Source organism: Canis lupus, chromosome 6 (genome assembly GCF_011100685.1).
Source record: "Canis lupus familiaris isolate Mischka breed German Shepherd chromosome 6, alternate assembly UU_Cfam_GSD_1.0, whole genome shotgun sequence".
NCBI classification, from domain to species: domain Eukaryota; kingdom Metazoa; phylum Chordata; class Mammalia; order Carnivora; family Canidae; genus Canis; species Canis lupus.
Genome location: NC_049227.1, coordinates 39009805 through 39036257, shown reverse-complemented (window position 1 = coordinate 39036257; position 26453 = coordinate 39009805). Strand labels below are relative to the sequence as shown.

Genomic DNA, 26453 nt, shown 5'->3' with positions numbered 1-26453 from the left:
CATGGGGACCCTCCGACACCGTGTGTGACCGTTTGCTTCTGTGTCCCCCGCTGCAGACTAGCGCCTCGCACTTAGGTGCGCGGCCGCCCAGCGGGGACCGGGACGGGGACGGGGACGCGGAGGGGAGGGGAGGGGAGGGGGGCAGACCCGGGGCGCGCAGGGGGGGAGTGAGCAGAGCGTCTCCGGGAAAAGCGCCGCGGCCTCCTCTGCCCGGCGCTTCCCCCGTGGGGTCGTGCCGGCCCAAGGGACGCCGTGCTCCGTGTGGCTGGCGGCAGCCGGGGGGCCGGCGGGCACGTCCTGCGGAGGCACGGCGAGCCAGGTTCGCGTCCCTGAGGGTCCCGCGCCCCGGTCCACGGTCGGCTGCGCGCGCGGCCTCGGGGTGAGCGCCAGGCTCCGGGGCGCGCGGCGGAATCGCCGGGCCCACGCGCGCACACGCCCCCGCCGGCCCGGCCCCGCACGCTCCCCGGGCGCCCCGCCCCACTACCGCCCTGGCCGGGGAGGCGGGGCGGCCGCGCGGGCCCCACCAATCAGCCGCCGGCGTTCGAATTCGCGTCCCGGCGTGGCCAATGGCGAGCGCCCGGAGCAGCGGGTGGGCGGGGCGGCGGCCGGGACCCGGCGGCTCTGGGGCGCGCTCCCCCCGCGGCCGGCCAATGGGAGGGCCCGGCGCATTTGAAAACTCGGGCGGGCGGCGGGGCGGGTTTGCGCCTGCGCGGGGCGCGCGGGGCTGACGGCGGCCGGGGGCGCGGGCGGCGGCGGCGGCGGCGATGGGGAGCGGTGGCGGTGAGCGCGGGGCGCGGGCGCGGGCCGGCGGGCGCCAAGCGGGGCGGCTCGGGCCCCTGGGCCCGGCGTGGGGGCGGTCCGGGGGCGCCCGCCCGGCGCGTGGTTTAAATGCCCGGCGCCGCGGGTGTGGACGGGCTCGGGGGGCCGCCCGGCGCGGGGGACGAGGACAGCGCGGCGGGACCTCCAGGTGCCCCGCGCGGCCCGTTAATTGCCGTGGGCGACCCCGGGGCACAGCCGGTCGGGGCAGGAAGGCCTGCAGGTCCCGCGGGCGGGCGGGCGGGAGCAGGGGGCGAGCGGGGCGAGGGGCTCCCTCGGGGCGGTCCCGGCGCCCGACCAGCGCGGAGGCCCGGGCCCGAGCGGAACCGCCGTCCCCAGTGGCCGGGCTCCCTGAGTACTTGCTGCTTCCCCTAAGCCCTTGAGGAGTTTGAATGAACGACGGTGCCTGCCGGAATTGGCGAAGCCCTCCTCCTCTCTCTAACCTTTGTTCGGACCTGGAAATGAGGCGGGTTCGTTGGGGGTAGGGTACGGGGACCGTTCGGGGGTCTTCAGAGACAACTTTGCACCTCAGCCTGGCTCCTTCCCAACACGCCCCTGGACCGCTCTGCTCTGCTCTTCTTCCTCAGTGATCCACTGTCGGTGCGCCAAGTGCTTCTGTTACCCTACAAAGCGAAGAATAAGGAGGAGACCCCGGAACCTGACCATCCTGAGTCTCCCTGAAGATGTGCTCTTTCACATCCTGAAATGGCTTTCTGTTGGGGACATCCTCGCTGTCCGAGCTGTAAGTTGCCGGAGGAGAAAAATAGCGCCAGCCCTAGCTTGTTGACCTCACAGGTGGTTTACACCATCAGGGCTCAGGGCTCTGGGCTCCGTGTTCTTAGATGTCAGAACAAAATCTTGGCTACAGAAGAGGGCAGAGGCTATAAGGACGAGGATGGTAATAGACATCTGAGGTTGTTGCAATCTGCAGGAAAATAGCTAAGCTGAAACAGTGCAATATGTTTTGAATCGCTTTGTTGCAATGTTTGTTCTCACAGAGAAAGTAGCCTACAGTGGCAGTGAAATGTTCACCTCTTAAGAAATAACATAGTATTAAGAAAGAACAAAAACATATTCTGGAGGACAATCACCTGTGATGTTGAGCCTTGAAAGGGACCCTGGGAGGTTAGTTTGCAGAAACTCGCCTCCTGCTGACTTACTCAAGGGCATGCACAGCAAATCAGTGGAAAAACACCCAATGGGAACCTCCCAAACCTGCTTCCACCGTGGTCATAATATCCACAGATGCTGAGTTTGTTTTTTTTTTTTTAATTTTTATTTATCTATGATAGTCACAGAGAGAGAGAGAGGCAGAGACATAGGCAGAGGGAGAAGCAGGCTCCATGCGCCGGGAGCCCGACGTGGGGTTCGATCCCGGGTCTCCAGGATCGCGCCCTGGGCCAAAGGCAGGCGCCAAACCGCTGCGCCACCCAGGGATCCCCAGATGCTGAGTTTTTAATGGCGATGGGAACTTCAGCACATGAAATGCTCACCTGTGCTCAGGGCTCCCAGCTGGGGCACTTCCTGCCTCTGCCCAATGTGGTGTTAATTTTTTTGGTCTTTTCCTGAATTCTCTGCTGTTCTCCAGGCTCCAGCTGTGTTCCCACTAGCAAGGCCCCAGGGATAGGAGCACAAAACAAATTTCTGTTACACTTGCTCCTGTTAGATCCATTTCCCTAATCCTAGGAGGTATATGCCCTGACGAGTGTCACCACCCCTTTCTCCGCATAGATGCTCATTCTCCCTTCCAGGACCATTGGCCTTGCCTTGAGAGCCACAGAGAAATTTGCTCCTTCCGTGTATTCAAAACAGCTATTACTTTGATACACGGGTTCTTTCCCACTGGGGTGGGGAGTTGTCATCTGTCTGTCCCATGGTCAAGATCTCCAGGAGCGGGGCTTCTGGGGGGTCCCTTGATAATCTCTGCCCCCACCCCACTTCCCTTGTTCCACAGGTACACTCTCACCTCAAGTATCTGGTGGACAACCACGCCAGCGTGTGGGCATGTGCCAGCTTCCAGGAACTGTGGCCTTCCCCAAGGAACCTGAAGCTCTTTGAAAGGTATCTGTGCACCTGAGGGCACACAGTTCCCCAGTGTGCCAGCCTGCGTCCCAGCACTTGACCTGGGAACACTTTTCCTCACCCCCCAGGGAGTGACTGAGGGCTGGCAGCGTCACCTGTAGAGTCACATGCAGCACAGTCACTGCCATGCATGCCACCAGCACAGCCTGACTCATTAGTCACTGTCATGCTTCTGAAGGGTCTCACTTGGGCTGGGACTAATCTGCGTGACTCAAATGCAAGTCACCTGCATGTGGAAATTTTACTCAGCCCTCCCTCTTTTTTTTGGTCAAAAGTATATGATTTAACTCCTCTTGCATTTTAGTCCGTGGCTGATCCCAATTCCTGCCGGGGTTGGGACCCAGGGGGAGAGATGGAGTAGGAGTGAGCCCCTAGGCCTGTGGGCCCCAGTGTGCCAGTGGTTCCAGACAGGCTGCCTGAGACATAAGCGACGTACTATATACCATTCATCCTCTTAAAGTGTGCAACTCACTGGTTTTTCATAGATTCAGAGTTGTGCAACCATCACCACTAACTTTAGAACATCCTCACTACCCCACAGTGAAGCCAGAACTAGTAGAGGTCGACCTCGGTGTCCACTCCCTATTTTCCCTGCAATTTTCCCAGCCCCTGGCAACCCCTAAATCTGCCCTCCTGTGTGTGGATTTACCTCTTGTGGACATTTCATGTAAGTGGAATCATACCACATGTGTGTGACCTTTTGTGGCTGACTTCTTTGGCTTGGCACATCATTAAGGTTCAGGTGTCACGGTTGAGGGGTATATGACTGTGTTACATTTAAAAAATCCTCAGTTAAAAAACAAGTGTTTTAGCTTCAAGTGCTGTGTCAGACAACATCAGGTGACGCTGTGTTTTTAACTGTCTAGGGCTGCGGAAAAGGGAAATTTTGAAGCTGCCGTGAAGCTGGGCATAGCCTACCTCTACAATGAAGGCCGTAAGTCCTTGCGGGGCTGGGCTGGCCTTGCCCCACTGGGTGCTGAGCACGTAGAACAGGCATGAGCCCTTCCCAGTGGGAGCCATTCAGTCCTTATTCTTGCTTGTCCGGCCATATGCCTCTCCCCTTGTCCACTGGACCCCGCAGGTTGTGTGTAGGTGCTGGGCCCTCTCCTTCCTTGGCCACAGTTCATCTGTGCTGACTGGGACAGCAGTCAAAGGGTGCCTGATTCTACAGGGTATTAATGACGCAGTAGCCACGGCTCCAGGGGAAGGCAGGTCAGAGCCAGCCTGGTGCCTGAGCTCCTTCACCCCCAAGGACCAGGTGGTCCCTGAAAGAAGCTGCATGGCCTTCTCTCCCGGCACCAGCCTCTTTGCTTAGCACACAGAACCAGGCCGCGTGTGTCCAGTCCCAGCTCCCCAAAAGCACAAAGACTGGGGATGGCTGCTAGTTTTCTGTTTCTAAAAGATCTGGTGTCTTGCTGAGAAAGCTCCTGCTCCTATCTGGTTGGCAGGATTGTGGGGACCAGTAGAGATGGTGAGCAGTCCTCCTGCAGGCTCCAGAGAGTGGGCTTCTCTGTCACACAGTGGTTCCTAGACAGAATTCACGAGCCCTGCGGCTCAGCGGTCCAGAGTGTACAGTCAGGCAGTTTTTAGTATGTTCAGAGCTGTGCAGCCATCACCACCATTCACATCTGGAACATTGGCCCAGAAAGAAACACTGTACCCACTAGCAGGGGTTCAGGCTATAGCTCCCAGCAGGAGGGGGGTGGGGGCGTGTGTGCCGCCTCCAGGGGGGCACCTTCCCAGACCTTCCCAGCTTAGGCTGCTGGGAGGACCTGGCAGGGACATGTGATTCACAAGGTAGGAAAGAAGGGGGAGGAGCCCTGTCTTGAAGGGCTCTGCTCTCATTAAACGCTAACAACTTCTTACTGTGTGAGGTTGTAGACTTTCACAAAAGCCTGTGGGGAATTTTGTGCACCTGTCCTTTGGACCCAACTCAGGCTTACGTTCTCCACAGTGTCTGTGTCTGATGAAGCCCGTGCAGAGGTGAATGGCCTGAAAGCCTCTCGCTTCTTCAGCCTCGCTGAACGACTCAATGTGGGTGCCACACCCTTCATCTGGCTCTTCATCCGCCCTCCGTGGTCGGTGTCTGGAAGCTGCTGCAAGGCCGTGGTTCACGAGAGCCTCAGGGCAGAGTGTCAGCTACAGGGAGCAAGCCCTGGCGAGGGACACACGGGAGGCTGGCATGCTGGACGGTCCGAGCCCCATAGGGTGAGGAGACACTGGACCGTGTAAGGCCAGGCGCTTGAGGAACGTGGAGGTGCAGAAAGTCAAGAGTGTGGGTGTGGGGGCATCTGGAGATGAGTCAGCAGGTGGGGAAGGCTCAGAGCTGGGGCTCCCCAGGGAATCATAAGAGGGGCTGGGCTGAAAACCCTTGACAGCTGAGAACACAGGACCCAGGCTCCTGGAAGCCTGGAATCAGGAAGCGCCTCTCGGTATGGGGTTGGGGCCAGGTGGGGGCCTCAAGAACACATGGATGGGGGAGGGGGATGGGCTGGAAGCTTCCTTTCTGCTGATGATCACACTCCCTACCCCCCTTATCGTCTAGACTCACAGAGCATCTCTGCTACACTGCTTGGGGAGAGTGCTCAGTCTCTTCGAGGTGAGTCCATCGCCCTGGGTCCAGTGGGCCTGCCACCATGCAACACAGGACTCTGTTTCTGTGCTACCTACCTTTCTGGCCATTCCAGACACCATGGACCAGGGAGTAAGTGGGAAGCAGTACCCCTCCTGTTGTGCAGGGTGTAAAGGCAGGCTCCACCTGTGAGGAAACCTCCACATCCCACCTGGGAGGGCCAGTGTGGAGGGCCCAGCCAGACACAAACCTCATGCGGGAGGAAAGGAGCCTGTGAGGGCAGAGCTCGTAAGCTCGCTGTCCTGGTGCTGGTCAAAGCACACATCTTAAGTCGTTTCCACTCTTGATTTATTTATTGCACCCCCCCCAAAGATTTTATTTATTCATGAGAGACATAGAGAGGCAGAGACACAGGCAGAGGGAGAAGCAGGCTCCATGCAGGGAACCCAATGTGCGACTCCATCCTGGGACTCCAGGATCACCCCCTGGGCTGAAGGCAGACGCTTAGCCACTGAACCACCCAGGCATCCCTCCACTCCCGACTTAGTTAACTCTGTCAGGAGAAAAGCCCACGAATGTGATTCCAAGAGGTCCGAGGAGAGACGGTAGTGGCCAGTAGAGTCTGGTGTTCTGCAGAAAGCGGGGTGAAAGAAGCCACTGTCTGGGGTCTGTTGTAGGATGAAGAGCGGAAGCAGCAGGCCCAGGACCTGTTTGAAGAGTCTGCTAATCAGGGATGTCTGGTCAGCTCATACCTCCTCTGGGAACGAGACAGGAGGACGGACGTGAGTGGGCCGGGGTCTGGGGAGAAGAGGATTTGTGTTGGCCAGAGGTGCCATCTCCAAATGGGCCCTTTGGCAAGGTTCCGTCCATATGGGAGACCCTTGTGCTGCTCCTGGAGCCCCAGGAGCCTCTGTGCAGGAGCCGTTCCCAATGGCTGCCCCCAGCAACCTCCGTCATTTGGATGTAAGGGGCTGGGAAGAAGGCTGAGCTGTGGACCCCCTGGGGATGTTGGGAGGAACATTTAAGAATTGATGGGTTGGTTCTGAGTTTTTCCAGAGACACAACTATATAAAAGCATGATGACTCTCTTGCACTGACAGATGTCAGATCCTGGGCGATGCCTCTACAGCTTCCGGAAACTCCGAGACTACGCTGCCAAAGGCTGCTGGGAAGCACAGGTAAGGCAGGAGCTGGCCTTTCTCCTTCTACCTCTTCCCGTGGGGACCATGGTGGCAAGATCCCACTCATAGGCAGTAGCAGTGGCTCAGGGCTGGCGCCAGAGCTTACAGGAGTGTAGCTGTGGGGTGTGCAGGGAGGGCGGCCTGGGGGTGCTTCATCTCTGCCCTTTACCCTGGCGCCTCCAGGCCCCCTGCCCAAAGCCAGCCCGGCTGCCCATGCACCACATTGCTGTTAGCCCTCCTGTTGCTCCCTGAGGGTGCCGGTAGCTGGGGCACCTGGGAGCACATGGGTGTGTGGAACATTTCCTGGCTCTCGTCATTTGACCGGCTCAGCAGGTCACCCAGCGTTAGAACCAGGGCACAAGGCATTTGCTGGCAGTGGTCTCTGGACGCTGTCCTGTGGCAGCTATAAAGAATCATTGTTTAAGACAAAGGCAAAAAAAAAAAAAAAAAAAAGACAAAGGCAGCCCCTCTTTGCCAGGCAGGTGCAAACTCACTCTTGTCGCCCCACCAAGGGCGTGTTTGAGAGTTATCTGCCCTAAAAGTGAGGGAAGAAACCACAGAGCGGGAGGTGGCCCAGCCTGACTGTCACAACACAGTAACGTTTATGTCCAGGGCAGTCAGCGAGCTTAGAGAGACAGAACTGCGAACAGTGCAGTTCCCTCAGAAGCTCCAAGGAGACATGAGAATAGTAACATTCCAGTAAGTGTTCCAAGGGTCTCCGTGTGCTCCTGGAAAAGAGGAAATAGAAACAACTGGTCAAAGCTCAGAGCAGCAGCTGTCCCGCCAGTTCCCAGGGGCCCATCTCTTAGCAAGTAACATGTATATTGTTTCTTTTTTCTGTGCCTGAGCCTGGATAGCTGTTAACTTCTGAAAATACGCATTCTTCACAAGGCAGTGTTTGCTGGGAGAGATGTGATAAAGCAGCATTCTCTTAGCTTGTATCAATATCCGTGGCCCTTGCAGAAGCCTTAGCAGGGCCGCCCCTGTGGCTTGACCACATGAGTACTGACGTGGCTGCACAGAGATGTTCCACAAAGTGATCAAACAAATCAAACTCTGGGAGGAAGAACAGGTGAAACATGCTTACAGGTGTTTGTATCATAAGGAACCACGTTGTCTTGGGTGAGCAGGGAGAAAATAAAATGTATGTAGCCATGGTCAGGAATGTGTAGACAGAGTTACAATGCATAGAAACATCTGGGAGGAAGTATCTAGAAATGGTTGCTAGTTACCATCAGAGGGCCCAGAGGTGCCAGGGCCTGGGCAAAGTGGCAGGCACAGCTCAGTAAACCGTCGCACCTAGCTACCTGGGCAGATGCCGTTAAGCCCCTCACGAGAAGGGAAACTGAGGCACACAGCGGTTTTTTTTTTTTTCCGCCCGCCCCCCCCCCCCCCGAGTTTGCCTGTGGTGTTCACACAGACTCAGGTTTTATTTATTTATTTTAATTTTTATTTATTTATGATAGAGAGAGAGAGAGAGAGAGGCAGAGACATAGGCAGAGGGAGAAGCAGGCTCCATGCACCGGGAGCCCGATGTGGGATTCAATCCCGGGTCTCCAGGATCGTGCCCTGGGCCAAAGGCAGGCGCCAAACCACTGCGCCACCCAGGGATCCCCAGACTCAGGTTTTAAAGGCAGGTCATCTGAACCTCCAACCAGTTTTGGCCACTTGGCTATGCTGACTCCACTGTACATGTTTTGTCCCTTTTTAAAGTTCATTTCCATGTGATGTATTTATTTCAAGATGAGTAGTTAAAATGTGAACCGTGCTGTTTCCACAAGGCTGAGAAGGCGTAAGCACCCCCTTTACCCACACGTGTTGCCCCCCGCAGCCCGCGGCTTTGTGCTCACGTGCGTGTCTGTCCGCAGCTGTCTTTAGCCAAAGCCTGTGCACACGGAAGCCAGCTGGGCCTGGAAGCGAAGGCCTCCGATGCCGTGGTGCGTCAGCTCTTCCAGACGTCCCGTGCCGTCGGCAAGCAGCAGGTCTTCTCTGTGCAGAAGGGCCTCAGTGACACGATGAGGTGAGGTCCTCCAGGCGAGCATCTGCTCGGGAGGGTGGGAGGAGGCAGGGTGGCACCGGGCCCGGGGGGTAGGGTGCTCCCTGCCCTGTTTCCGTCTAAGCCGCCACCACTGGGTGCCCTGGGTTAGCAGCCATGCTGGGACCCCCGTATGTGTGTACGTTTCCTAAAGGCAGTGATGTGATGGCCCTGCTATCACGGCTCTGAAGAGAAAATGTCCCCATGAGCATCCGTGCTCCAGTTTTCCTCTTTAACCCTTGGAACGTGTCCAGCCATTTTAAGGATCTTTCTAAGATGATGGGATTCGTACTGCCAGTTTCAGAAGCCAGAACCCCACCTCCTCGTTATGGCTCCTCGTATGAGCACCGATGTGCTGCACCAGGGTCCGAGGCCACCAAGTGCGCCCGCAGCGGGGAGCTGTGCCCTTGGCATGGCCTCCTGCCCTGTGTGCCCTGTCCCTTCCTGCATCCCACTCCGTCACAGGATACACTAGAAATAGAAAGTAAAGTGGAAAATGTAAATAATTTTATAAGCTTCCACAAGATTTCAAATATGCTTTGGAGGGGCACCGGGGTGGCTCAGTCGGTTGAGCGTCTAACTCCTGATTTCAGTTCAGGTCGTGAGCCTGAGCCCCATGTCAGGCTCTGTGCTGACCACAGAGGTTAAGATTCTCTCTCTCCCTCTCCCTCTGCCCCTCCCCTCTCCTCTCTAAAAAAATTAATTAATTTAAGATGTGCTTTATATTTGTAAGGGGCAGGCTCTGGCTATACTGCAGCGCTCATGGCAAAGCCTCAGTAGACGTTTGTGTTTAAAAAGATCATGCCGGGGCTCCTGGGTGGCTCAGTGGTTGAGCCTCTGCTTTCTGCTGATGCTGTGATCCCAGGGTCCTGGGATCGAGTCCCACATCGTGCTCCCCAGAGGGAGCCTGCTTCTCCCTCTGTCTGTGTCTCTGCCTCTGTGTGTGTCTCATGAATAAATAAAAACCTTTAAAAAAAACAAAAAAGAGGATCATGCTTTCCCCAGAGAGGCTTGATCTCACACACACAGTGCAGGGAAGCATCATCCTTTATTCCCACATCAAACATCATCAGGCCATTGTCCGTTTGAATCCTGGGCCGGTGCCCGTGGCCATAGTCCCCTCTCTCCCACTTATCCCCTTCCTGTGAGAAGGTGGATCCTGAGAACACCTTGCCCCTCTCACTCTTCCCTTTTTTGGAACCGTTGTTCTGTTTTGGGACGTTTTCTGCTTTTCAAGAAGTAATAGGATTTTATTGAAATATTAACATCACTTCAGTCTTTGAGTTGAACCTCTTTCCATTTTCCTCTATTTCGGGTAACAGCCACATTTTATTTCTTAAACTGAGTTATGTTTGACGTGTGACGATTATGTTGATTATGATTTAGCCATTTTGAAGGGTTGGGCTTTTTTTTTTAATTTTTTTTCTTTTATTTGTTTATGATAGTCACAGAGAGAGAGAGAGAGAGAGAGAGGCAGAGACATAGGCAGAGGGAGAAGCAGGCTCCATGCACCGGGAGCCCGACGTGGGATTCAATCCTGGGTCTCCAGGATCGCGCCCTGGGCCAAAGGCAGGCGCCAAACCGCTGCGCCACCCAGGGATCCCGGTTGGGCTTTTTTTTAAAGATTCTATTTATTTGAGAGAAAGAGCAGGAATGGAAGGAGGGCCAGAGGGGGCCGAGGGAGAAGCAGGACCCTATTCCCTACCCCACCCCCACCACTGAGTAGGGAGCCTGACACAGGACTCTGATCCCAGGAACCCAGGATCATGATCTGGGAGCCCGATGTGAGACTCAATCCCGAGACCCCAGGATCGGTCCCTGGGCCAAAGGCAGGTGCTAACCTACCGAGCCACCCAGGGATTCCCCTGAAGGCAGATTCTTAACCGAATGGAGGATACCACCCCCCCCCCCAGGCGCCCTGGTTGGTTGGTTGGTTTTTACAAGTCAAGCCATTAAGATCGCTATACCTGGTTGGGGGAGCTTCCTCTTCTGTTCCCAGTATCGGCTGGTTTTACCTCAGACACCTGACGCTCACACATCTTCCTGCTCCTGGGCGGAAACACAGGCTTTGTCTTATTCCCGTTCTGTCCCCCCACCCCCAGCCCCATTCCTGCCCCTGCAAGCTCCACCACCCTGGCCCGCCTTTCCCTCCTTCCCTCTGCCTTTGATAGATGCTTCCACCTGGCACCTGGAACATTTGCCCAGAACCCAGCAGCATTTTTTTCCTCTCTCCCTTGCTTCTGGTCTCTCATCTGTCCTCTGCTTGAAGACAGGGGTCTCCTCTCCTTTGTTCAAAGAGGTGTCTACCAAACTTGGGCATCCTTGCTGTGGCACCTGGCACTGCAATGTGATGTCTGTGGCCCCAGTCCCGGGTTTAGCCCTGTTGAGCAGGGACCCACGTTATCTGCTCCATCGGGGCAGTGCCCCGCTTGATGAGTCCTCTGTTAGCTCAGTTCCGACTCTTTGCTCTGCCGCCAAGGGTCGAGATAAATGACCCCTGTGGATGAGCTGCTTCTCTGGGAGGATACAGGTTTGCAGCAGGGCCAAAGGTCTTGCCACCTTCAAGTGGCTGTTCTCCAGTCCTGGGCCCTACAGGGTGGCCCCACCTTGCCCTTCCTGTGTCTGGGCTCATCCTGTACCTGACAGTCCATATGGGAGAAGGTAGGGTCCACAGACATGTGAGCTCAGCCTCCTCCCAGGGCAAGGTCGGCCACTCCACTGGGCCCGGCACCTCTGGCGGAGACCAGTTCCTGGGTAAATCAGCCATGCTGTGGATGACCCACTCCCTCCCTCAGGACAGATGGGCCGGGCAGGAGTGGGACGGTCACCCTCGTTTCCAGGCATGACGCTTTTCCTGCAGGTACATCCTCATCGACTGGCTGGTAGAAGTTGCCACCATGAAGGACTTCACAAGCCTGTGCCTTCACCTGACTGTGGAGTGCGTGGACCGGTACCTGCGGAGGAGGCTAGTGCCCCGGTACAGGCTCCAGCTGCTGGGCATCGCCTGCATGGTCATTTGCACCCGGTAAGGGGCCCCTGGGCAGCAGGGTCTGCGAGGTGACCCGCGGCAGCTGGTCCTGCCCAAGCTCACAGGCTGGCTTATTGGTAAACAGCCTTCGGTGTCCCCCCTCATCAGATCAGATGGGGGTCTGAATGTGTGCAAGCGGGGTAGCTCTCCCTATGTGAGGACGGCAGAACGGACCCTTGGCGAGTGGGCAGCCGCTCATCCCGGCATTTGGGGAACCCAGAACATGGCCTTGCTTGGTCAGGCTCAGGCTGGGTCCCTCCACCCCAACTTCTGAGGGTGACATATCTGGGAGGGGCCCAGTGGGCTGCCCTCTGGGGTCCTCCTGAGATCTTGGAAAGACCACTTCTCAGCAGTTGACTTGCTGAGCCTATGTCATTAGAGACCCGCAGTTAGTGGGTCTCATGCCCCAGCCAGCTCCCAAAAGACCCCACTCCAACCGCAAAGACAGGGCACCTCCTTCCCACACAGCTGCTGGCACCCCGGGCATCTCTGACTTTTCACATGGAACCATCTTATGTTTTACCTAAATCTACTCTCTCTTAACCAGTACCTGTCTGCCTCAGTTTTGCCTTTGGAAGCATCTTGTGTGTCCTTGTTTTCCCAAGCCGGACATCCCTGCGTGACCTGCCACTCCCCCTGGGCAGTGTTCACAGACCGGCCTTGAGGGTGAGGGACAGGCTTGCCACACCCAGTGCTGTGAACCCAGACACATTGATCCTCTGCTTGTAGCCCAGAGGTGGGGGGCCAGGCTTATGTTGTTGGGGTGGTTTTTCTATGTCATGAATTCATGGAAAGCCCTACCCCGGTGACCCCTGAGGCCACCATATCCACCTTTGCAGCCAGCTCAGCCACATGGCCGTGCTGGGAACTGGGAAGTATGGTCTGTGGGAGACCAGTGTGGGCTTGGGGCTGCAGGCAGGCTGCCACGTGCCGACCAGCCCCTCAGGTGTGCTCAGGGGACCCTGCATCCACTAGAGGTGGTGGAACAGGCCTCTCCTCCTCCCCTCTGAGGAGCATAGTTAACGTCCTCACAGTCAGAAACTGAGCTACCGGACTGCCAGCTGGCTAGCACTGAGATGCCTTCTAAAGATCCTAGAGGCAGAGATGCCCCACCTCCCCTCGGAGCAGCACCTGTCACGACCCTCTGCCTGAGAGCTCCAACACCCGGGCCCATTGGGCCCACTCCTGCCTCATGCTTCGCGCCCCCCACCCCCCACCCCGCCATCTCCCATCTTCTCTCTGTCAAGCGGACAGCAGATGGGGCAGCACGAGCGTCCCTGGGACAGAGCCGCCACAGCCTTAGCCCTGCTCGCTTGCCCGCAGGCCACTGGGCCAGCGTGTTCCCTGCTAGTCGGGTCTGCTGGGTTGCAGAGAACAGGGTGGCTGTCTGCCTAAGGGACGGTCAGGATTCCTGTGGCCATACCCCGTGCTGAACACAGACCTTCAGGCAACCTCCAGCTCTGCTGGCTCTCTTGCCTCCCGGGTTTAAGCTCTTGTTCATGTGTGCTCCATAGAAGCTGGTAGGATGCTCAGCCCCCTAAGAGGATTGACCAATCACGTTATTTGTGGGTGCCTTTTGCAGAAACCTCCGTGTGCCTGGAGCCTGGTCACTCCCACTGCTGGCACCAGTCCCACTTCCTTTGCAGACCCTTGGGACAGGGTCACATAAGCTCTTCAGTTCCTCTCAGGGGCTGCAGGCAGCCCCATCCACTCTTTGCCCCCCTGCCAATGCCTCCCATCACTGGGGCCTAAAATGATCGCTGTCTCCAGGGAAAGCTGACTCCATGCTCAGACTCCGTTAATGTTCTAGGTTCATCAGCAAAGAGATCCTGACGATCCGAGAAGCTGTTTGGCTCACAGACAACACGTACAAATATGAGGACCTGGTGAGGATGATGGGAGAGATCATCTCGGCCCTGGAAGGGAAGATTCGAGTAAGTGGCCATTTGCTTTTTCCTTCTAAGTCAGTCGAGGGGCACCTGGGTGGCTCAGTGGTTGAGCACCTGCCTTTGGCTCAGGTTGTGATTCTGGGTCCTGGGATCAAGTCCTGCATTGGGGTCCCTTCAGGGAGCCTGCTTCTCCCTCTGTCTATGTCTCTGCTTCTCTCTGTTTGTCTCCTATGAATAACTAAAAATTTGTTTAAAAATCTTAACAAATAGGGAGATGCCCGGGTGGCTTAGCAGTTGAGCATCTGCCTTAGGCCCAGGGTGTGATCCTGGAGACCCAGGATCGAGCCCCACATCGGGCTTCCTGCATGGAGCCTGCTTCTCCCTCTGCTTATGTCTCTGCCTCTCTATCTCTGTGTCTTTCATGAATAAATAAAATATTTTTTTAAAAAATCTTAACAAATAAATCAAAGTTGAAATCATGGGAGGGGACAGCAGGAATGTTGAGCTTTCCTGTTCTGGAAAGTCCTCCTGGACCCAGAGAGCCTGAGACCAAGGCTGCATCTGGTCACTGCAAAACCTGGTGCCGGTGTGAACATTTTCTGGACCAGACACTGTGCCTGCTGGCCAAGGACCAGCCTCCCTGTTGAGCGGGCAGGTGAACCCTCTACATGCCAAGACCTCATGTCCACCTCCCCATCCCGTCCAGGTCCCCACTGTGGTCGACTACAAGGACGTCCTGCTGACGCTGGTCCCTGTGGCACCGAGAACCCAGCACCTCTGCAGCTTCCTGTGCGAGCTGTCCCTGCTGCACACCAGCCTGGCTGTCTATGCTCCAGCCCGTCTGGCCGCGGCCGCCCTGCTGCTTGCAAGGCTAACACATGGGCAGAGTAAGGAGCCTGCGCTTCCGCCAGCCTCTCCACAGGGGCTGAGCCAGGGACTGGGGATTCCCGAAGTCAGGAGATGGGAAGTGATTCTCACATGCAAGGCAGGGAGAGAGAGAAGCATGCCCAGCTCCTGGATGAGGAGAAACCAGAATGAACTAAAAGCCCTTTTGTAGGGATGAGGTTAAGAGATGGTTCTAGTGATTTCTTACACTGTTGACCGTGAGCATGCAGGCTTCCTAGATGGGGTGTGTTTAAACCTGAGCTCCAGGAAACTCCGCAGCAGATTCGTGGGGGCCATGGGGTGCAAAGGGGCATCAGAACAGCCCCGACACCCCTGCTTTCCTCCCCAGCACAGCCCTGGACCACAAGGTTGTGGGACCTGACTGGGTTCTCCTCTGAAGACCTCATACCCTGTGTCCTGAGCCTTCATCAAAAGTGGTGAGTCCGTCCAAAGAAGTAAGTTCCCCCCAGCTGCCATGGGGGCTCCATCCCATGTCCCTCGGGGGAGCTCACATGCACGTCAGGCCTATCAGCCACATGCAGGCCTCCCAGCAGCGTGCTTTGTGTCTCACTGTCGACATTTAGAAACGCCAGGCCACGTTGCACCTTTCACACATTTTTGACATTCGACACGCGTGGCAGCTGCTCCCCACCCAAAGCTCATTCCACAGGCAGCAAACGGTAATAGAAACGTGGAAGCTGGCTGCCTGGGTGGTGGTAGTTGTAGTGTGGGGCCAGTTGTCCCCTCGCCCAGCAGCTGGCGGCTGCGATGCTTCATGCCGCGGCCCCGCTCCTCGTCCATTTGCTCTGGTGCCCGCTCCTGACGCGTGCCTGCCCATGGGGCGTCTGCCAGGCCGTGCTCTCTGTCCTCTGCCCCCGTGTGAAGGTCAGGGAACTCCTGGCTTTCGGCCCGTCTGCCAACGCTGGCAGGATTGCCAAGGTATCCGACTTGAGCCCCAGGACCCCCAGCCCCCCGCGGCTTGTCCAGTCTGGACCCTCTTCCCTGGGCCATTCCTCCTCCTCATAGATGCCATTTGCTGCCTGGTGGATGTCCCTCAGCCCCGGGGCCAGCTGTTTCCACTGTTCTTCCCCACGTCCCACCGACTCTGGAGGCCTGTGCTCCCGAGTGCTCATTCCCCCAGCGGCTCCCCAGATTACTGCATCTGAGGAGTCCCTTCTTTGTACACCTTCCAGGAAGAGATCAGAACTCCCCTGTGGGGCCCAGACCCCTGGGAGCAGCCCCTTCTCGGGCCCCTGCGCTGTTGCTGGCCGCGCCCTGTCCTGCTCCAGCCGTGGTGAGCCTGGCAGCGCGTCCTGGGGCTGGCGTGTGCTGTGGCCAACTCTGTTTGCTCTTGTGCCTACTCGCAGCAGACAGGGAGCTCGGGCAAAGGCCGATGGGTCAGCGTGTGTGTGGCTGACCGCTCACTCAAAGGGTGCAAGCAGCCCTCCTGGTACTGGCTACCAAAAGTTGTCATAGGCTGTTCCCCCGCCCCCGCCCCCAGAGTTTCTTTTTATTTTTAAGTCAGATAATTAGAAACATTTGTTTACCAGCTAAACTTTTTTAGGCATACAATTCACACTCAGAGCTGTGCAGCTATTGCTACGGTCAGTTTTAGAACCTTGCGCCACCCTCAGAAGAAACCCTGTACTCGTGGTCACCCATGCTCCCATCCCTCTAGCCCCTGGCTGCCACTCCCCTGCTTTCCATCTCTGCATATTTGCCTGTTCTGGACACTTCATAGAGGTGGAGTCCTTCATCAGGTGGCCTTTTGTGACCAGCCTGTCACCCACATAGTGATTCCACCAGAATCCCACTTCACTACGTGGGTAGGCCGCATCGTGCTCGCTCACGTGCGCATTGTGGACAGCAGGGCTCTTGCCACCTTTTGGCTGTTGTGAACATCCGTGCACAACTTTCTGGGTGGCCGCGTGTTCACGTTCCTCTTGGGGATACGCCTGGGAGTGGAGCCACGGGGCGCCCCACCTGACCTCCCATCGCTAGGCTGTTTTTGAAGACATAGCGTCTCCTCTTGCTTCACTGAGTGGAGGCTAAAGTGGAGTGTCTTGGGCTGAGGGTGCCGATGCCTCCTGCTCGGAGCCCTGCACGTGCCCCCGCCATCCCTCACGTGTCCCTGTGTTTGCAGCTTCCACGATGACGCCCCCAAGGACTACAGGCAAGTGTCTCTGACTGCCGTGAAGCAGCGATTTGAGGACAAGCGGTACGAGGAGATCAGCCAGGAAGAGGTGCCCGCGCCCCTGCCCGCTCCCAGAGGCTCGCCCCTCCAGGCCCCGTCCCTCCCGCTGACCCTGCTTTCCTTCCAGGTGCTGAGCTACGGCCAGCTGTGCGCAGCTCTGGGGGTGAAGCAGGGCAGCCCAGAGCCCGCGTCTTTCCTCAACACGGGGGACATTCATGCCTTCCTCAGCTCTCCGTCGGGAAGGAGAACCAAGCGGTGAGTGAGCCCTGTGTCCCTGTGTCCATTGACCCCTGCGTGCTGGGCCTGGGTTCCCTGGTGACTCCTGCAGCTGTCTGAGGGGTTCCTAAGATATAGTAGGGAGAAGCAGCCGGTCCCACAAAGAATGAAGTGGGATTGAATCCAGGCCTTGGTTCCAGGGCCCGATCTCCACTGTCGACTGCCCTGTCCTCCCTAGCGCAGCTGTCTGTCTCACTTTAACCTATGCCCGGTGAGGGAGGGTGGCCTTGAACACAGACTGAGCCCAGCAGGCTCTGGTCCTGTGGCGCCTCGGTCACTTGCTGGCCACACTCCACAGTGTCAGTCACTCCCAGCCCTACCCCTGCTGCCTGATTCTTGCTCTCCATGCTTCCCTGGCTGCCCTCGTCTCCTCTCTCGTCTCCTCTCTCGTCTCCTCTCTCGTCTCCTCTCTCGTCTCCTCTCTCGTCTCCTCTCTCGTCTCCTCTCTCGTCTCCTCTCTCGTCTCCTCTCTCGTCTCCTGAGCATATCCCACACCTGACCCCTCTCTCAGCACCCTGGCTTTACCACCTAGAGTGACTTGCCCTCCCCACCTTACCCACCCGAGGAACTCTCGCTGCCCTTGCCAAGTCCAGGTGGGCAGCCTCTCCCGTGCTGCTGGCCCCCCGTCCAGGACCCGTGCCGGGAGCTTCCTGAGGGCAGGCCACTGGGCAGCTGGGTCGGCCCTGTGCACAGCACCCCCAGCAGGCCGGGCAGGTGCAGAGGACCAGGCTGAGCCTCCCACCCCGCTGCCCATGACCGGACTCCTGGCTCTCCCACCTCGCAGGAAGCGGGAGAACAGCCTCCAGGAGGACAGGGGCAGTTTTGTCACCACGCCCACTGCCGAGCTGTCCAGCCAGGAGGAGATGCTATTGGGCAGCTTTCTGGACTGGAGCTTGGACTACTGCTCTGGCTACGAGGGTGACCAGGAAAGCGAGGGCGAGAAGGATGGTGATGGTGAGTACCACGGCCTGGAGGCCGTCCACATGCCCCCTAGAGGATCAGGGGCCCCACACATAAGCAGGCATGAGAAGACCAGAGCCCCTAGAATACCAGAGTAGGGATGGGGGCCAGGGTGGGAGTGCCCGCAGCCCACAGGGGCGGGACAGATAAGACCCATGTCCAGCCCCAGCCAGGCCTATGGAAGGGCCTTACCAGGGCAGGGAAGTGGAAGAGGCCTATTCTGGAATGCACGAGAACTTTCTAGAACATTCTGTGAGATGTGCCGCTCACTGCCCTTTTGGGCTGTGTACCCCCTCCCCCCAGGGCTGCCCATGGGAGGCTCTGTCCCTGTGTTCTTGGGCGGCTAACCACACAGGAGGCCCAGTTCAAGCAGTTTCTGTCAACCTTGTGATTGCTTGCTTCTGTGTCTACCTGGGGAGTAAATAGATTATAGATGACTAGGTTGTCTTTCTGTGCTCCAAGTCACATTCAGTGTCACTCTCTTATTTCTTACCCAAAGAGCAGTACAGGGGACTGTCCAGCGAGGTCCAGGACATGTGGCCGAGAGCCACGCCTGTCCTGGCCAAGAGCTGGACCCTGGGCCACTGGGGGCCCTGACTGGGCAGGGGGGCATCCCAGTGCTCACAGTGGCTGGATCCCTCACCCCATGTCTCCCACAGTGACAGCCCCCAGCGGCATCCTCGATGTCACCGTGGTCTATCTGAGCCCAGAACAGCACTGCTGCCAGGAATCAAGTGACGAGGAGGCCTGCCCAGAGGACAGGGGACATCAGGACCCACGCACCTGGGTACCAGGCCCCCAGATGCCTCCCACCCCAGAGCCCGAGCCTCAGCTCTGCGGCACGAGGAAGCCAGGCAGGGACAGCGTGACCTCAGGGTACTCCTCCATCAGCAGCGCGAGTCCCACAAACTCAGTGGACGGCGTCTCGGGGGGCCCTCCCCAATCTACCTCAGTGCCATCCCCAGGAAGCGACTTGAACACACAGTTTTGCCACCATCATGCCAAGAAGTCATGTTTACAGTGTCGCTCTCCAGGCCCTCTGGAGAGCAGCGTTCCCCAGGTGAAGAGGAAAAGCCTCTGCACCCACAGCGAGGAAGAGGAAGAGGGGGACGTGAGCCAGGCTTGCTGAGGCCGAGTGTGCCCACACTCGCCGTGGGATCGCCTGCGGAGGGAGGCTGCCGCTGCACTAGTGAGCCGTGGGGGTGCTGGGGATGGACGCCACCTGCACCCCCAGTGGCTCTCACACAGGGAGTGCACAGAACACGGGACACTAAGTTTCTTTCTCCAGGGTAGTCCCATGTGAGCCGTCAGAATGTCTAAATCAGAACAAAAACTCAGATTCTTCCCTTTGGAAAACAGCCTCGAAGCAATCATGCCACACCCTGTGAAGCCCGTCTCTGTGTCCTGCTCTCTCTGGGGAGCTTGAGCCCACGTCCTGATCTCCCAGCCCCAGGGAACCCTGTCCCAGGAGCCGACAGCTTCCTCAGTGGGGCACACGTGTGACCAGGTGGCCTGGCACAGCTCCCCTCCCAGCATCTATCTGGTCTAGGTTCCGGGGGTGCTGACAGCTCTGAGCACAGCAGACCACCTCGGCTCCCTTCCTGAGGGAGCCCGGCCCCTGCACCCTGTTGTGGATGACATGAGACCCCCAGTGGGGAGGGCTTGACGTCTTGGCCCTGAGCTCCCTGCCCACCGCACTCAGCTCCTTCTAGAAATTTGCTCTGCCCCCAGCAGGTGGTGTCTGTATGAACACCTCTCTTTGCACTGAATTTCTAGGCCATTTCTTTTCCTGTGTTTATTTCCATCCTTCATTCTTCTGAGATGGAAACAAAAGAAAAATTAAAGATAGAAGGCATTAAATTTTTAAATAGCGACTCAACTTTATTTAGGCTCAACTTAAAAGAACGTGTGATTCAGATCCCTCCGTGCTATCCTGATGCTTCCCAGAGAGGCCCCATAGGAGAAAATTAAATGTCCTCAGTAACAGCTGAGGTGACCACAGTGCAGAAGAGGGAGATTCAAAGGGCCTGTCCCCACCTGTTGGGGGAGGTGGACCTACTGTAGGTTCCTGAAGCTCCCCCATGCCTCCCACCTCCTGGGTGCTGCAGCCAAAACAGCGGAGGGATCTGCTCAAGACGGACCCTAACCACTGAGACGTGTGCCTGGCAGCGATAGCTTGTGTTTCTTCTCAACACATCAGGAACAACCACTGCACCAGGCCAGGAATGGACCAAAGGGATACTGACTCAGTGACGGCTCTTCTGTGTGCTTGTGCGTACATGTGCGTGGGTGCTCTGCGGGAGCTGCCCAGCTACTGTAAGAGCATTCTGACCCCTTCTGCTTGGGGCATGGTTGGGACAAACCTCTCCTGTCCCTGTGGGCCCCTGGGCATGTGTGAGCCTCACTAGCCTCACCTGTAAGCTGGGGCTATAGTACCTACCTCACAGGGGTGTTGTGGGGATTAAATGTGATGAGGGCAGTGGCAGCTGCGTGACGTGCATGTCTGAACTGCCCGCCTCCTTGTCTGTGGCCCCTGGTCAAAAGCCCAACTCCGGATGGAGTTTAAACCACCCTCTCCCGGCCTACACCCAAGACCATTCCAGTGGGGACCTAATGCCACCTACCTGTGCTGTCAATGCCTCTTCCTGTTCCCTCCTCCCTCCAGAGAATCTAGTTTTAGACAGGAATGCTGTCAGCCTACCCTGACAGGGCACGGGCAGGAGCCTAAGCCCCAGGCCCCTACCCTGAACAGTCCCAGGCAGCTTGGGCCCCCAGCTCTCCTTCTGCTATGAAACGGACACCTCTCCCATTTTTATTATTTTTTGGATTTTATTTATTCATGAGACAGGCAGGCTCGCTCCCTGCAGGAAGCCTGATGCAGGACTCAATCCCAGGACCCAGGGATCACACCCTGAGCCAAAGGCAGACGCTCAACCACTGAGCCACCCAGGTGTCCCAACACCTCGCCATTTTTAAACCACCTCCCCCAGCCCCAGCGTGTCACCCCTGAGGCTCCCCCTGAGACTTCTCAGCCCCTGCAGGGTTTATGATCCTACTTATTACCTGCAGTTAAGTGAGGCCCTGCTGCCTTCATCACTCTTTCCCCCCGCCCTGCCCCGCCCCAGCATCTGTCACCACACCACCCCCACCCCCAGCTGTGCCGAGTAACGCTCCCATCCCCATCTTGTGACCCTCCTGGGACAGCATCCCATTGCTGCTGTGACACCTGGCTCTGTGATCCCTCCACCTCCCTGGGCTCCAGCTCTCCTTCTGACACCCGTCCAGTCCCTGTCTATACACACCTGCCCCAGCTTGGACCATCTTGCCTGACCCATTGTTCTCAGGTCACAGTCCCCGGTCTCCAGACTCTGGGACTTACACGTGCCTCTGCTCAGGTGCCTACCTGATGCCACCCCTGAATACCATCACCTTGCCAGTATGTGCAAAAACGAACACGCCGGGCAGCCTGGGTGGCTCGGGGTATAGCGCCGCCTTCAGCCCGGGGCGTGATCCTGGGATCGAGTCCCACGTCGGGCTCCCTGCGTGGAGCCTGCTTCTCTCTCTGCCTGTGTCTCTGTCGCGCTCTGTGTCTCTCATGAATAAATAAAATAAAAAACGAGCACGCCCTCCTTCCTTGCTCCGCCCCCAGCACACACAACATCCTCACCTCTAGCGACGGTGACTTCGGAGGTACCTTGCCCGGTGGTAGGCCGGGGGTCCGCAGGGCAGCTCGGCCCGCTTCAGGGCGCCTTCAAGGACAAGTCAGCCGCAAGCCATCCCAGGTGCCACCATCCTCCCAGGTTTCCAAACCAGAAGCCCGTGCACCACCGCAGGACCCTCCGCGCCCCGAGTGCAGCGGAGGCGGGGCCCGGGAGGCCGGATCGCTGGGGGGCGGGGCCAGAGCGCGGGGGGCGGCCCCTGGGTCCTCGGCTCCGGATTGGTCAGCGCCGCCGGAAGGGGGCGGTCCCCTAGCCCGGAAAGGACCGGACTTCCTGGAGGCGGCAAATCCGGAGGAGCGGTGGCCGCCTTGATGCTGCCCGCGGGCTGCTCGCGCCGGTGAGAGCCGCGCGCTGGGCGGCGGGGCGGGAGCGGGGGTCGCGGGGCGGGCGGTGGGGAGGGCGGCAGCGCGGCGCGGGGCGGCCGGGGAGCTGAGCCGCCGGTGCGCCCCTCCCAGGCTGGTGGCCGAGCTGCGGGATGCCCTGGACGCCTGCGCTGAGCGACAGCGGCGGCTGGAGCGGAGTCTGCGCGCGTGCCGCCGGCTGCTGCGGCCCTGGTACGCGGACCCCGAGACCACCCGGGCTGGGAGGCCGGGCCGGCGCCCTCTGGCTGCGCTCCTCTTCCCCTGCAGGCTCCGAGCGGGGGCTGCTGGCGTCCCGGGCGGCTCCTTGGGGTTGGCAGCGTCGCTCCTGGCCCTGCCACGGCTGTCCTGTCTTCGCAGGGAAGCGGCCGAACTTCCGGCTGCGGAGCCAACCCCGGCACCGGAAACTCAGGAAGAGGCCCCGTCTCCGGGTAAGCCTCCACCACCCTGTCTTGGTGCTGCCCTTGCTGTTTTCTGACAGCACTTTCTTGCAGTGATCACCGCAAGAGTTTTTTGGCTTTTGCAGCATGCACGCCTAGCCCTCAAGACCTCAAGGAATTGGAGCTTCTGACCCAGACACTGGAGAAAGCTGTACGGGTGAGGAAAAGCGTGTCTAAGGCTGCAGAAAGACACAAGGCCCTCAGCCTGAAGTCTGGGTCCACCGCAGCCTCTGCCCCATCCCGGGTCTCAGGCCAGGCTGGCAGGCGAGCCTCAGAGACAAAACCACTCAGGTGCATCCATCAGACCGGGGTACCTGCCGAGGGCCTCCCCGAGTGCAGGCTTCTGTCAGCGGGGGATCGCACCTGCAAGGGGAAGGGAGCCCGAGCCACCAAGCCTGGACCAGGCCTCAGGGACCAACTTCCACTGGCTGCTCCTCCGGCCCCGGAAGTTTTCACATTGAAGGAAAAAGGGTAGGTTTCCCAGACCCTTCCTGAGGGTCCACCTCATCAGACCCTGGCCAGCAGCAGGGAATCTGGGATGTGGGGTGACAGGGAGGGCAGGGCATTGAGGCTGGATGTGGGCCAAGGGAGCCCCCAGGGTGCCATCCCAGGAGATCCGTGCCCCAAAGCTGGCCGAGTGGAACGTTGCTAGGGCCTGTCGCCTTCTCCCTGGCTGTCCTGCCCCCCATCCTCTCATCCATCCGGCCCACGGGCTCCGCGTGGGCTCTGCAGGGCCTGGGCTCTGCTCCTGGTGTCCTCTTCTCTCTGCCAGGCCAGAGCTAGACTCTGCTGGCTCCCACCACCATTCTGGAAGTCCTGTCACATGGAGGGGGGGAGCCCCCAGAGTGAGGCTACTCTGAGCACTGGCTTCGCTGACAGGGTCCTGCTGAAGTTACCCACGGCCTACAGGAAAGCAGCCTCCCAGAACTCCCGGTAAGGCTGAGTCTTAGCTGGGTGGGGGTGGACGGGACATCAGGAACATGTGGCCAGCAGGGAGGCTGAGGCTTCCCGCCATCGCAGGGCCACATCGGTAAGACTTTTCCAGCGGGCTTCCCTGCTTCGTTGGCTGGGTGGGGACATTTTCCGCGTGAAGGGAGTCTGCTGTGGTCCCCGTAGACTCAGCGGGCTTTGAGGCTGAGACCTTGCATCCTCGTCTGTCTTGTCTGTGGAAGTGAGGATGACGGTATCAGCTTCATAGAGGTGCCTTTTTCGATACTGCGCCTGCTACGGAGCTGGCACCGTCAAGAGTTCTTGGCCATCGTCCCGAGCCATCCGTTACCAGTCGCTGCTGGCTCCTCTGCTCTCCTCTCTCGAATTCTCTCCTAGTAGTTCCCAGAGTGTGTCAGCTCTGTCCCCTTGTCACAGACACTGTCCTCTCAGCTCCCTAAAACCTTAGGAGGTCCCTCCTGGCATTCAGCAGAGCCAGACGCCCCTGATGGGCCCCTGCCTTGGCCTTTCCCTGCCTCCCGAGGCCCTGCTGGGTGGAGTAACCACGTCCCTCTCTGGTCCCCGGGTGCCTGTGTGCGCATTCCAGCCTGTGGACCCAGCTCAGCTCTACGCAGACCAGTGACTCCGTGGATGCTGCTACCAACGCCAAAACCCAGTTCCTCCAGAAAATGAAGATGGCTGTATTCTTGCTGGGCTTTTGGGACCCCCCAGGGTGTGTGTGTGAGGGTGGGGGGTTCTGGCTCTAAGTCTGATGAGTTTAAGAAGCAACTCCAGGAAGAGCCACAGCCACTCTGGGGTCCTGTCCTTGGCGGGAGGGGAAATGGGAGAGCCTGGCAACAGAGGACTTTCCCTGACCCGTGTCCAGTCAGGCTGGCCTGGCTCTGGGCTCAGTGCTGCAGAGGTGGAGGCGGAGGTGGGGCTCCTATGGAAGGCCTGCTCGCTGCTGAGACAGCGAATGGAGGAAGAGCTCTTGGCAGGTCAGTGGGCCCTGGTGTGTGTTTTGGGGGTGGGGGGCCTTCAGGACTGGCATGGACCTGGCTCGCCCTCCCTGACTTTTGCGTAGACTGTGCTGACTGGGTGCAGGAGTACCACTGCCTGCTTACCCTGGAGGGGCTGCAGGCCATCACGGGGCAGTGTCTCCACAGACTGCAGGAGCTGCGTGCTGGTGAGGCTCGGCCCCACCCCCGCCCCAGGCTGAAATCTGGTCAGGGGTCAAGGTCCTCTAGCCAAAGGGCAGCATCAATGGCAGGGCCCCTCAGGGCAGGTCCTTCCCCTTGTCACCCCAGGCATTGTCCCACAGGACCAGCCAGAACTGCACCCCCACCCCACTGCCCCTCCTGCCGCAGCCCTGGCGCTGTAAATAGTCTGCCTGTTTATCTAATTTCTGAGAAGGTGCTGTGTGAGAGTCATAGGTGCTGGCAGGTGACCTGCCTTGCAAGAGGCGGTTATTTATGGAGGGCTTCATCCAGGAGGCGAAGGGAGATCTTGCACCCCCTAAAAGCAAGTGGGAAGGAGGAGGTCCCTGGCTGCCACCCCATGAGGCCACATATTCCTGTCCTCACAGAAATGGTGGGACAGCAGTTGGGGCCATGGCCTGAGGAGAGATGCCCCAGAGCCTCAGGGTCCTGTGAAGGAAGAACAGACCCTACCTGGAGCTCGCAGCTGCTTCTGTACTCCAGCACCGCGGAGCTGCAGACCCTGGCGGCCCTCAGGCTGCGAGTGGCCATGCTGGAGCAGCAGATCCACCTGGAAAAGGTACTTCCAGAGTAGGGGGATGAGAACTAGGGGACTGGGTGCCAGGGGACCCTTGGGCTTTGGGCTGAGGTGGAAGACAGAGCCTCTGGGCTGTGCACAGCTGACACAGCACTGGCCCCGGGGCTGGAACATGGCACCTGAAGGCCTCCCTGGACACTACGGGGGCCTTCTGTAAGCCTCCAGCTAGCTGCCCAGCACAGGGCCCCCCTGAGATCTTGATCACACGTTACCCTGTAGGTCCTGATGGCCGAACTCCTCCCGCTGGTGAGCACACCGGAGGCACAGGGGCCGCCCCCACTGGCGCTCTGCCGAGCCGTGCATAGCCTGCTCTGTGAGGGAGGTGAGCGCTTCCTCACCATCCTTCGAGACGAACCTGCCAGCTGAGCCCTTCCCGTGGCCAGCGACCACTCACCTTGCCCATTCCCAGGCACAGGACCCTGGCATGAGGGTGCACTTGTTCTGACCCTCAGACCACTGGGAGACCACCACCACCCCTTCTCTGTTAGGTGAACGGGGATTGAGAAGGTCTGGTCGGCCTGGGGGCCCAGGGATGGCTGTAGCCACCCTGGAAACCAGGGCCGCCAGGTGGGCTGGGGACAGCCTCCCGGCTCTTGCTGAGGAGCCCAGGGCCCTTCTTGCAGCAGCTAAAGCTGACAGGCCTCCGCATGGCGTGCACATCAGAGGCCTGCGGGCTTTTTTCTCAGCTACCTCTGTTTTTCCTTGTTTTAGACTTAGAAGCCACTTGTGTGACATTAAAACTACTTCAGAAAGTATATTCAAGATGGGATTTGGTGTGTTTGTTGTGTTTTTGCTTACTAACAACACATCAAGCATACTTACTGAGAATACATGTATGCCTTCTGTACTCAAGGGAGGGCAAAAGGCACTGAAGGTGTGCAGCGCTGGGGACACCCCTCAAGCCCTGGCCCTGGCGCACCTGAAACCTCTCCCCCCATCACCTAGACTGGGCCCACTGGGAGACACAAAGGCCATGAGCCCCTATCAGAGTGGGCGGACACTGTGTGTGACCACAACTGTCCTGGCACCGTGCTCACCACTTTCTCCTGGGTTGTTGCTGCGGCCAGTGGGGCCCCCTAACATTGAGTCACCACCCCCTCACCTTCTCCACGATCCCCTCCTCCCCAGCTCCTGCCGCCCCCCCTGAAGAAATCCTGGCTTTGTGGAAAGCAAGAGAATTTAGAGGTCAGGGTCACGGCCTCTGGGTTCATACCAGTCACAGGCTTGGGTTTCCAATGTGACTTATTTGCCAATGTGGGACTTCCAACGAGATTCTTAACGGCCTTGAGCCTCAGT

General features: G+C 58.4%; 2 protein-coding genes and 1 long non-coding RNA gene across 10 annotated transcripts; 2 read left to right on the top strand and 1 right to left on the bottom strand.

Moving 5' to 3' along the window:
* The first annotated feature begins 721 nt into the window (after positions 1-721).
* On the top strand, positions 722-19786 carry CCNF (cyclin F). 5 transcript variants are annotated; one of them, XM_038540701.1, is made up of 17 exons: positions 722-780; positions 1404-1558; positions 2771-2877; positions 3765-3832; positions 4853-5106; positions 5444-5497; positions 6148-6252; positions 6571-6648; positions 8520-8671; positions 11547-11711; positions 13525-13648; positions 14310-14490; positions 14838-14925; positions 16632-16731; positions 16810-16937; positions 17743-17912; positions 18578-19786. In XM_038540701.1, exons 1-17 carry the CDS (start codon positions 765-767, stop codon positions 19045-19047), a joined length of 2415 nt encoding a protein of 804 aa, XP_038396629.1. In that variant the 5' UTR covers positions 722-764; the 3' UTR covers positions 19048-19786. The 5 variants fall into 5 exon arrangements, with proteins under 5 accessions (XP_038396629.1, XP_038396634.1, XP_038396632.1 ...); XM_038540706.1 differs by lacking the exons at positions 722-780; positions 1404-1558; positions 2771-2877; ... (3 more) ...; positions 6148-6252; positions 6571-6648 and adding an exon at positions 7335-7463; XM_038540704.1 differs by lacking the exons at positions 722-780; positions 1404-1558; positions 2771-2877; ... (3 more) ...; positions 6148-6252; positions 6571-6648 and adding an exon at positions 7472-7723.
* LOC102153171 lies at positions 5880-21942 on the bottom strand. 2 transcript variants are annotated; one of them, XR_005360975.1, is made up of 5 exons: positions 21586-21942; positions 13156-13251; positions 10654-10735; positions 8502-9157; positions 5880-7379 (listed from the first exon to the last, which is right to left on the bottom strand). It is a non-coding gene; the product is annotated as an uncharacterized LOC102153171 (long non-coding RNA). The 2 variants fall into 2 exon arrangements; XR_005360974.1 differs by lacking the exon at positions 13156-13251 and having other exon boundaries at positions 21586-21940.
* Positions 21855-25919, top strand: TEDC2 (tubulin epsilon and delta complex 2). Of its 3 annotated transcripts, XM_038540707.1 has the most exons (10): positions 21859-21974; positions 22093-22191; positions 22357-22427; positions 22523-22907; positions 23316-23369; positions 23971-24064; positions 24250-24361; positions 24448-24549; positions 24949-25139; positions 25377-25919. In XM_038540707.1, the coding sequence occupies exons 1-10, from the start codon at positions 21949-21951 to the stop codon at positions 25521-25523; spliced, it is 1281 nt and encodes a 426-aa protein (XP_038396635.1). In that variant the 5' UTR covers positions 21859-21948; the 3' UTR covers positions 25524-25919. The 3 variants fall into 3 exon arrangements, with proteins under 3 accessions (XP_038396637.1, XP_038396635.1, XP_038396636.1); XM_038540709.1 differs by lacking the exon at positions 24448-24549 and having other exon boundaries at positions 21855-21974; XM_038540708.1 differs by lacking the exon at positions 22093-22191 and having other exon boundaries at positions 21898-21974.
* The last annotated feature ends 534 nt before the right edge of the window (positions 25920-26453 follow it).

Excerpts from the sequence above, each read along its gene's own strand:
- TEDC2 (XM_038540707.1), top strand. The coding sequence starts at position 21,949 with ATGCTGCCCGCGGGCTGCTCGCGCCG. Across the intron at positions 22,192-22,356 it reads CGCCGGCTGCTGCGGCCCTG|GGAAGCGGCCGAACTTCCGG; the intron begins GTACGCGGACCC and ends CTGTCTTCGCAG. Across the intron at positions 23,370-23,970 it reads GCAGCCTCCCAGAACTCCCG|CCTGTGGACCCAGCTCAGCT; the intron begins GTAAGGCTGAGT and ends TGCGCATTCCAG.
- CCNF (XM_038540701.1), top strand. Across the intron at positions 6,253-6,570 it reads AACGAGACAGGAGGACGGAC|ATGTCAGATCCTGGGCGATG; the intron begins GTGAGTGGGCCG and ends TTGCACTGACAG. Across the intron at positions 17,913-18,577 it reads GGGCGAGAAGGATGGTGATG|TGACAGCCCCCAGCGGCATC; the intron begins GTGAGTACCACG and ends TGTCTCCCACAG.